The sequence below is a fragment of the Pinus tabuliformis genome, chromosome 9 (assembly GCF_031772625.1).
Source record: "Pinus tabuliformis cultivar Carrire ecotype Pingquan chromosome 9, CPIR1, whole genome shotgun sequence".
NCBI lineage: Eukaryota > Viridiplantae > Streptophyta > Pinopsida > Pinales > Pinaceae > Pinus > Pinus tabuliformis.
The window spans coordinates 66,083,853-66,095,029 of record NC_142307.1 but is presented as its reverse complement, the minus strand read 5'-3'; the positions used below and the strand labels follow the sequence as shown (position 1 = coordinate 66,095,029).

At 39.8% G+C, this 11,177-nt stretch overlaps 1 protein-coding gene across 1 annotated transcript in view; it reads right to left on the bottom strand.

The window, feature by feature from the left end:
- Nucleotides 1-1,442: 1,442 nt before the first annotated feature.
- LOC149147139 (uncharacterized) overlaps nt 1,443-11,177 on the bottom strand; it is a 61,203-nt gene continuing 51,468 nt past the window's right edge. The window contains exon 2 of the mRNA XM_089445710.1: nt 1,443-2,101. Coding sequence (XP_089301836.1) covers nt 1,818-2,101 — 284 coding nt within the window. The 3' untranslated portion in view covers nt 1,443-1,817. The remainder of the gene's footprint in view (nt 2,102-11,177) is intronic.

Below are 11,177 nucleotides of genomic sequence, written 5' to 3'. Positions count from 1 at the left end.
GCTCCCTGTACTGGGCTAATAGGACAGATTGAGGCCCTTACTGTTATCAATATTTGTTTTTGAAATAACCAACTCAGATGTTCACAGAATCCACAACACACAAAGTATGTATATTTTGTATTCCCTTACTGTCATCAATATTTGTTTTTGAAATAACCAAATAAGATGTTCACAGCATCCACAACACACGAAAGTATGCATATTTTGTATCTTCTCACTCGGTATAAATATAAATTTCCTTTCTACCAACAAAACAAGGACAATAAAGGATAATGATAAGATGTCAAGGATAAGTAATAATTATCTATAGATAATGATCATGGATTAATTTCCCCATTTAAAGGAGTAGAGATGTATTTTTAAGCATCTGAATAGATACAAGAAAAGGGCAGAACGCAGTTGTAGAAGGAAAGAGAATGGAATGTATACAAAACCAATATTAATCCCAGATGACGTCTGATTTCTAATGGTGTGTTTCCAATCTCATGGTGTTGAACTTCAATGTCTCTTAAAATCTGGATATGCAGTTTATATCACTGTTTGTCATTGCAGGATCTTACAAGCCACAATGGAGTTGTGGTATAGGGACAGTCACAACTGTGGTATCACATCTTTTGGCCATGTGAACAGCGAAGGCAAAATGATAAAGGCTTCTATAAACTAAATGCTAAAGCTAGCATTACTTCATAATGTTCTAGGGAAATTTGGACTTCCTGCCCCATTAAATAGCCATGAATGAAGGGATGATATAAATTAACAATCTTTCACAACAAACCACATAAAAGGTTCTAGAAATAAAACATCCCATGTGACCTCAAAGGAGGACTAATATAAATTTGCAATCTTTCACAACAAACCACATAAAAGCTTCGTGAAATAAAGCATCCCATGTGACCTCAAAGGAGGGCTTCAGCTTCTAAAATTTTGAAATTAACGGACCATACCTGAAAGGAGGGCTTGAGCTCATAGATTTTTGAAGCTAACGAACCACAAAAGCTTTAAAAATAAATCATTACACCTCAAAGGAAGGTTTGAGCTCCTAGTTTTTTAAAGCTACGAAGGGCTAAAGTTAAGAGCTCACCCCCTCCCCCACGTAATGCATTCTTTTTAAAAGTAAAGCATTCCTTGTAACCCTCAAAAGAGGGCTTTAGCTCCTAGATGTTTGAAGCTAATGAACCACATAAAAGCTTCTAAAATAAAATATTCCATGTGACCTAAAAGGAGGGCTTGAAATCCTAGATTTTTGAAGTTACGAGGGGCTAAGAATAAAGTGCTGCCCCGTCCCCCCAGTAAGTGCCCTATAACAGGATAGGCATAGCGACAACATTGATTATGTCAATAAAATTTGCTATAAAGAGAAATATTCCTTGCAAATGGTAAGCCTTTTCTTTCATTGAATCTGTGCCTGTTAGACAATACTCACATAATGACATAAAAGAAGATACACTGAAATTTTTTCCTTATTAAACAAACAGAATACATATTGATCCACCTATTCCACACTGTACAGCTGCTTACTAGTATGTTGATTACACCCTATGTCAATTGTAAGTATACCGTATCATCAAAATAACCCAGATCCCACAGCTATTGACATAAGCCTTGACAGAAGATTGGACTCATGTGCAACATTGATTTCAGCACTATTTGGTTGAATATCTGTTGGATATACAGTCCAGAAACATATTTTTAACAATTAATAAGACTAGATGGGCATCTGTAATTGTCAAGAAATCTTAAATGGCAACAAAGGCCCTAAGAAAAGTCCTCCACAGAGACTGAAGATATATTAGTGCTGCTGCTGGAGTCCCAGACATTCAACGGCAATACATGGGAGTTTTAACAGGCTGGTAAGAAAATGGTCTAACCATGTATGAACGACCTGATGAAAGAGAGTAAGAAAATTTTGTTGCAGAAACAGTGTCCCCCGGCATATTGCAGTATTGGTGAATGCTGCTAATTTGCCTGGACAAGCACATCTCCCAACGATTGCTTTCAGGCATTGTCTCTGCAACTGTGAAAGTCCCTTTCGAGTTTGTAAAGGCCTGATAATTGAGCACCTCTCCTGATTTAGTCAAACAGAGCACCGCAACCTCAGCTCCTGCAACAGAATAGAAAATAGCAAGTCTTTTAACTATTGAGCAACCACAAATACAGTTTGCCAGAACTTAAAAGTCGGTATATAAATTCTCAAAACTACACATATTTCTTAAGCGAAAGATTGCTTCTATTGAAGAAAATGGAAAAAATACAAAATTAGCATATAATATGCATAAACCAAACATCTAATTGGCCACCTAGGCAATATGAAATTTCCAAATGAACCACCAACTAAACACATGCTTGCTGCCTTCTAAGGCAAAGCTGTTGGTGTTATCTTTATTGCATAAAATTTAACATAGGCTTCTCAATGTATAACATTCAGTACCTTATTTAAGAGAATGATGTTGTGACAACAAAACCAAATGAAAACCTAGGAAAGGAAATAGCCATTTAAAACAGAAAGAACATACATGTTAGTAAAAACAAGAGAGAAATAAATCAATAATAACACAAACAATTAATAGCATGACATACACTGGAAAACCCCAATTGGGAAAAAGCCAGCACTAAATAATAGATCTAATATTCATGGCTTAAAAGTAGCTGTCTTGACTTAAAAGCAGCCAAGCAGGGCAACATCCTGGCCCAGCCAAGTGAGCCCTAAGCTCAACTCAGGCAGATTATACTGGAGAATCCCCAAGCCTTTTAAAGGCTTCATCACATGTAATCCATGGGCTCTAAATACCACAGGCCACCAAAACCATGTGCCCAAAACCAATACTGTGGACCTAACAACTTTGACTCTTTCACCAAATCAAGTCTACCCTAACAATACAACACAGCATGCAAGTAAACACCAAGCTATAAATACATTCTCATTTATTCTTCTGCACCATGCCTGTACCAACCAAGGAAAAAGGAACCAAAACATATGATGCCAAGTAAAGCGCAATCAAAGACAGTAAATGCAGTATGGACACTGGTCTTGGTCCAAATAATCTCTTCTAGACCATCAGCAATGGCACGCCATGTAAACCCCTACTCTAATGCCTAATACCCAATTTATATCTAGTGATTCCAGTTGTTTTACAAAATAGGAGTTACAATTGTCAATGAATAAGACTTAGAAGTAGGAGTTACTAAACACTGAATATAGATAGAGTTACAAATGATTTCATGAGCAAAAGGGCCATAAATGTGATAATGCACAACAGGCTAACAGAAGCCATTAATGAATAATGGTAGCCATTAATATGAGCATGCACTAGTATCTCCTAAGAAAAGAAAAGAAAATGCTCCCAGGTAATATATCAGTAACAGAGTGGGTCATTTCTAAACATCATAACAATAACCCCCCTCCTTGAATTGCTTTTTCCTGACCAATCGTAGTGTTGGATGTTGCAGTACTTCAAATTCTTCCCATGTACAGATCAATCTTTTAAGGACAGGTCCTTTGATTGAATGAAATAGTACCTTGGTCCACAATCTCTTATCCTGCATTGTCATCTTAAACTTTGAGGTGCAAAAATTTCACCGCGACCATTGCACTGTCCTGCCATAGGGGATCTTCTATAGTTGGCATTGACTGAAAAGGGAGAAGAACCTTTTCTTTTGCACTGAAAGAGTAACGAAGCATAGATAAAAGTTTAAAGAATCTTTTTGTCACATTAAACTTTAAAGACTTTAAAGTAATAAAAATTGAGTGTGAAGTCACAAAGGCAAGCCCTCACACTGTAAGGGCTGCAAAAAACCCCAATATGCTTCCCAGAAAAGATGTCACGTGCATCATATGTTTGTTTGCCGTAATAGTACTTCCCCAATGGACTCCCATAGCAATAAGCCATATCCCACAAGGTTTTAGCACCCTACTTGCACCGTGTTTTACAACATGTTATATATTTGACCACTAACATCCTATCTGTTGGCACCAATTCTTCATCTTCCACCAGTTCTCAAAATGCCTCTAAACCCTTATTATTCTTTTAATACCTTGTGTAATGTAGAGTCCTCATCTTCGTGTTATATGTTCTATCCACACTAAGTGTAACAAAAACTCAGTTGTTGATCCACTCAGAATAAAAGTGAGAAAACCTACTCCACCAGGGAAAAGACGAACACTGCAATTTTCCATGCAAATTGAGGAATGTTTAAAATGTCATAAGAATGATTTACTATTCAAGGTATACACAATACCAGAGCTCTTTGCCATCTAGACCATATGAAAATAACTTCCTTTACAAGTTCACACCATAGCCAAACTAATGTAGTTTTCGTTATATAATAGCTACAATTATATCCTAGGATACTTGTAGAATGCCACATAGAAGAATGAGAAAACCCCCAGAATTGACTTGTAATAACATTGTAGATATGTATAATCCTTTTTGAGTTCTCATTGCTCTACTAAGGATTGATTTTGTTGTCTTTTCTTTGTACTATGTAGGCAACCAGTCCAAAAAAATCATATAAGACATGTTGCCTTCCCCCCTTGAAGTTGTCCTTGCAACTATAGCATAAAATATGCCTAATGTTATTTGTATTATGATGCCAGAACCCCAACACTATCTACGACCGTAAAATTTAGATAGCTCACAATAAGTGTGTTGGTGATTCTTATCACTATATCATTAAGGACAATGCAAAGCCGCAAAACTAATGTAAGCCCAAAAGCAAGACCAAGAACTACTAGTCCAAGAGTAACTTGAAACAAGAGTTTTATTGCTTGTGCTGCATTGAAAGTGTTGCCAAGAGTCACTTGAAAGAAATGCTTATAGGCCACAATAGTCACCCCATAATTCATCAACGATTCTCCTCCAATAACAATACTTAGTCTCCTGGCAGCACCAAGTTCCTTTAACAAGACCATGATTGTTCTGGGGTTTGTGACAATAAGTAGGCCTCCCATTAACAATGACGTCTTCAAATTCCAACCAGAGAAACAAAAAGCATATAAGCCCCCAAAAAATGGGTTGATATCACTCTGCCAAGGTCAACAAGCAACACCAGATGTGTTATAAATCTCTCTGAAGGAGTTGATGCATTTGATTTTGGTTCACTGGCTGCAACCCTGCTCATCTGTCTGCCCTGTTTTGGCTTCAAGTCAATTGAGATTATAATACACAGTATCACTTCGCAGTTTCATTCTCCACAAATCTGCCTTTAGTATTTTTTCTTTTGTTGTCTTCTTCATAAACTTGGTACCATAATTGGTTTACCAAAATTCATCACCTTGAGCTCCCCTTTCTCTGTTTTTAGTTTCTTAGGTCTCTTGCATTCTCGGGCAAATAGTAGCCCTGGTCTTGGACAGAGAACTCAATGCTAGTTTCATGTCTGCTAAAACAAACACAAGGATTTATAGTGGAGAAAATACTGAAGAGAAAAGCTCAACTCTCAGGACAAATGGAAATAAGTTATTCATGAAGACTGGGCATACTAGCATAGTTTCCAATAACCAAGCAAAAATGTATGCCCTCCTCCAAGGAATCAGCTTAGCCAAGAAACTACCCATCAGCTACCTCATTATAATGGGGGATTCCAATAACACAATCAGGCATCTTAACCTTGGAACCACCCCTTCAGACATCAAACAAAGCTCCCTTTACAAGAAAATAATGACCAGCCTCTCCTCCTTCACCTGAATCCAAACTAAACATGTGCTAAGAGAACTAAAAACGCTGGCAGACTCTTTGGCCAACCAAGCAGTCACATGCATTCCAAGTGCAAGGTGGGCAAATGGAACCATGCAGGAGGCTCCAATTCCATAACATTAAAACAATAAATCAAGACACAGATGTCATCGCCAAGGTAAATCCCACATGCAAGAATTTTTTTATGGACAGGGTACATGAAGAGAACCGAGGATCAAGTAGTTTCCTAAGGATGACAATCCCTCGACGCAGATAGAAGATTTGATGAGGCTGAAGGTGGTTCTGAAAATGACGGTAGAGGCAAGCGCGTGAAGACGGAGGTACACCCCAATCATGACATCTTCAGTTTGTCATTCCGTCAAGCAATTGGATTGTGGATGGAGGCTCAGCCAGGCGTAGGATGATGGGGGTTGCATGTGGTGTCAGGAGCAATTACACAAAAATCATTCGCCAGGTATGAAATCCAAGCTCCAAGGATTTCACAGGTGCCTCAGCAAGTGTGGATAGCAAACCAAACATATCAAAAGCATTAAGGCTATACCTCTGGTTACTCCACATATCTTGTCTTCATTTAGAATATTCTGTCTTTCCAACATCATAGAGCTTGTTCACAGGAGGAGACATGCTCATAATCACTTCATGGAATTTGCTGCAACAGAAGTAAAGCCCACACTGGACACTGCAACGGTGGGCAGACAAGGCAGATGACAAAATTCAGAGGCAGATACAGGCAGTTTGGAAGCAGAGTCAGCTGGAACTCGCCACCCTTAACAGGAGAATTGACAGGCTCTCAACCCAGTTTGGCTCACTGATGGGCATACTGACAGCATAGAGGAATCAAATCCATGAACCAAAAATGGAACTAAATGGATTAAAGCAGCAGATGGAGATCGTCCAAGCAGCACAGCAGGGAGGCTCTGGAACCATTGTGGCACCTGCATCTTCACTTTCAGTCAATTCTGCTCATGCTGCTCCAGCTAGCCTGCCTAATTTGAATCAGGTAGTGTCTATGGGAAACATAGCAATATTTAATGATTAGTGTATGTTGCTTATTTTCTATAATTGTGTACATGCCAGCTAAATCTTATAAAGCTCTGGGCACCTTCTATAGGCTATATGCCTTTCGAGTCTCAACATTTATGGATGTATATAACATACCTTTGGGCTAAGAGATTGGTCAATTTTAGACATGCTGTATAAAATACTGGTAAAGCCTTCTACTTAAGTAATGGATGTAATTTTGCTGTGTTGTTGCATAAAATATGCTATTACACTTCCACCTGTAACTGTTAAAAATAATTAAATAAACAATGGTTTATGGGCATTTTGAGAACTAGTGGAAGACAAAGAATTGCAAATATACCTATGTTGCACCTGACCCTTTTCAGGGAAAAACATTGAACCTTTTTGCAGCCCATATTATGGTAGGCCTCACCTTTGTGACTTAACTACTGAATCGTTTCATTACCTATTTCAAAAGGTTCTTCTAGCTCTACAGTCATCAACTCTATGTTTTGTCACTCTATGTTTTGGATATAGTATAACTACAACTATAAGCTAGGATACTAGGAAAGTCCACATAAAAGAATGAGAAATCCCCAGAACTGACTTGAATGCAGAATAGTTTCATTACCTATTTCAAAAGGTTCTTCTATCTCTACAGTCAGCAACTCTAGGTTTTGTTACTCTAGGTTTTGGATATAGCATAACTACAACTATAACCTAGGATACTAGGAAAGTCCACATAAAAGAATGAGAAATACCGAGAACTGACTTGCAATAACATCATAACTATGAATAATCTTTTTCGCTATCACTGCTCTACTAAGGATTGATATCGTGGGCTTTTCTATGCAGGCAAACATTTCCCAAAAATGATATAAACTCTGTTGACGTCCACTCTTGAAAGTTGTCTATGCAACTACCATATAAAATATGCCTTAAATGTTATTTGTGTTATGACACCAGAAGGCCCAATTATATCCTCAACAGTAAAAATAAGCTAGTTAGCTCACAATAAGTGTAATGGTGATTATGATCAGTGAATCATTGAACACAATGTAAAGCTGCAAAAATAATGTAAGCCTGAACATAAGATGATGAACTACTACTCCAAGAGTAATTCGAGACAACAATTTTATTGCTTGTGCAGGAAACACATATCCAGTCTGTAATGTCCTCTTCAAATTGATGGCCAATGGAGGACGAAATAGCCTATCTGACCCCATAGGCTAGTCTTGATAAAGGGGTAAAAACTCAATATTTCCTATGTTGGGGAAACATTGGGCAAAAGTTGGGTTGGCTAGTACTAAAAAACCCAAAATTAGGGGTTGCAACCACAACCCCTCACATTTTGGAGCCCATGGAAATCTATAAATAGAGGAGAGTTGAGATCAAATGAATCATCATCGAATTGGATCTAATACATCTGTTTTCTTGAGCAATAGCTCTGAGGGTTTCAAGGCCCCATTCTTCCTACTAATTTCGGTGGTAAAAGATTCCACCCTAGTTAGTAAACTATTCTTTTATCTATTTCTAGTCTATTCTCGTGGTGAAAATTCGGAAACCCTGAATCCTACTGCAGCAATTGATTAAGTTTCTTCTATTTGTTAAATAACTTGAACAAATTATTTAGTGCATCCTACGGTAAATATTGAAACTAATACACTGCAGCCTTCACAAATACAATACTGCGGAAGAAAAATAATGCTGGAAGAATAGGTGCGCACACACACAAGTACACAATTATTTTTGGACCAATGTCCCGCAAAAACCCAACTTGGGAAAACCAGTGCAGCAATTGAGGGTTTTATTATTATGCAATAGTAAATCTGAGTACAAATCTATGGAAGCTCAAATCTAGCTTTCCATATAGAGAAATAACTGACAGGAGATCTAGTGAGAAAAATCTCACTCCCACCGATGAACCGACACTGACCTTGGCTCAAGATGAGATGCCCCTTGTTGTCTTTGTGTTACCTTTGCGTCAACCTACGCAGATCTGCGTCCCACAACTCAGACTAGCGTCTCTCTCGTTAACTGATCAACTGCTATCTGGAAAATCGATCCTCTTGGCCTCTGGGCTCCCACTCCGGCTTCTGGCACTGAATTTCGACTTCTCCTCAGCAAAATACGGACCTCCCTCTGAAGCTTTGCGCTACCCCTCTGTGGCACTCACTGCCTCTCTGCTATGCACTCAACGGACTGGAGAAACTTCCTTTCGGCCTTACCATCCCTGCCCCTCTCATTGCTTCAACTTCACTGAATCACCTCCGGCAACTGACTGCTGCTACTCTTGAGTTCGATTTCCCAGCAAAATTGAATTCCTTGTCTATCAAGTGTGTTCTCCAACCCCCATCAAATTTCTTCTTATAATCTCTTGTTGAGGCTTCAAAGGCCAAGATTAAAACATAAATGATGGCTAAGATTAACTAGAAATCAATCCAAGTCTTCTTCTAGAAGATTCTCACCATGACTTAATTAATACCCTTTAATTAATCTTTTTCCTAAGTTTAGACTTAGGCACCATTGAAAAAAAGATTAATTATTTTAATTAAGTCGTCTCTAGGTTGAATTTCCATAAACGAATTCTGGATTTTGGAGAATACATGCATTCTAGCCTCTCCACAAAGTTTCGTGGCTAGAACACATCTGATACTACAAAATCAACACTCCCTCTTAACGAGGAATGTGTTTTAGCACTACAACCCACTGAAGCACCACCCTGTCTCTGCACCACCTCTGTTACGCTGCTAATGTCTAGCTGTTGCTGCTCACCAACTACTACGCAACTCTGATAAACGTTGCATCTATGTTGCTGCTGGCCCCGCTGAACTACTGCCAACATTGCATCTGCACTACAACTCCCTCTCCATCTGTTGTTGTTGCAACTGCAACGGAAAAGCATCCAAAATACTGAACCAACTGTGGTCAGTACGATGCATCTGTCACCCGAGTCCTGATTGCTGCTAGACTTTGCATTGTCACTGAAGCCTTTGCGTTGCTACAGACTCTGCTCTGTGCCAACTGCACTATTGCCAATTCTGCACTACGTTGCCCAATATCTGACCTGCTACTAGCTACCGCATCTGTCACTCTAGCACCTGACTGCATCAACTCCCACTGATTCATCCTGCTATTGCATGCTATGGGCTCCCATAGAAAGGTATTGATTCATGAGGTGGACCCCCTCAAGAATCTTGCCCATCTTGTAGCTCTTTGGGGCCACAAAACCAAATCACCCCACCTCACTCCTGGAGGTATCTTTGTGATCATGGCAAACTCTTCCTCCAATCTGGAGGACAGCCTGTCAATCTCTGTGGATGCAGCTTGCTGATCCTGCTTCTCCTCCTTGTCCTTCTTCCTAAGAGGACATTGAGTACTATAGTAACCAAGCTCACCACCTCTGAAGCATTTCACCTTGGAAATGTCCTTCTTCCTCCTACGTTGCTCCTGCTACCCCTTTGATGCGAGGGCCACATCCTCCTCTTCCTTTAATTGCTTCGTCCCATTGTTGTTGCTGTTGCCAGTGATGGTGGTTTTCACCAAGTCTTGCCTCATCTCCTCCTGCTGCAGATCGGCCCACATACGATCCCAATCTGGCAACTTTTCTCTGCCCAAAATACTCTGGACGAAGACCTACCATTCTTCGAAAACGTTGTTGAGAGCAAACTGCACCAACTCTGTAGGCTGAGGCGCTGACCCTACTACAAACAGCTGATCTTGGATATCCTGAAGCCTAGTAAGGAATGGGTCTATGCGCTCCCCTTTCTACATCCTCGTGCATCTCAACTTCTCCTCAAGATACATCTTTCGTTGCTCGGAAGATCCCTCGTATAGCGTAGCAAGTGCCTCCCACATCTATCGGGTAGTATCTTTGCCAACTATGTGAGACACCACGTGATCTCGAACCCCATCGAGAATCAGCCTCTTTGCCTTCCCCATCTCCTTCTTGTACGCCTTCACCGGATCTGCATTTGTGGGTAGTAGGGTACAGCTACCACACTATCGATGTAAGCTTTGAGATCATACTCATCTAGAAGACAGGAAATTCTTGCCTTCCAAATCACATAGTTGGAGGCTCCCTCCAATTGATCCTGATCTCTCAGCCTTGCTGATGCCATCTCTGCAAAAATGTCGAATTCCTCCTCTTCTCCTTTGCGCAGCTGTTGCCTGGCTTTTCGCACTCCCTACTGGAGTGGTCAAATCTACTCACAACTACTGTTGCTCTTCTAGGAAAAATCGAACTTCTAGGCTAGAAGTCCCCTGAGAAAAGAATTCCCTCAATGTGTGCTCTTCCTTCCTCATGACACTATTTTGCACTAGCAAACTACTGCAAAATAACTACATCCCAACTGAAGAACTGCTCTGCAAGGAAAATGTTGCTAAGCTCTGATCTGGAAAATCTAATTTCTCTATCGACTCTATCAGAGAAATAAATTTGCCTCAAAAACTGAGCCTCCTAGCCCAAGGGACTACGCTGCCTCT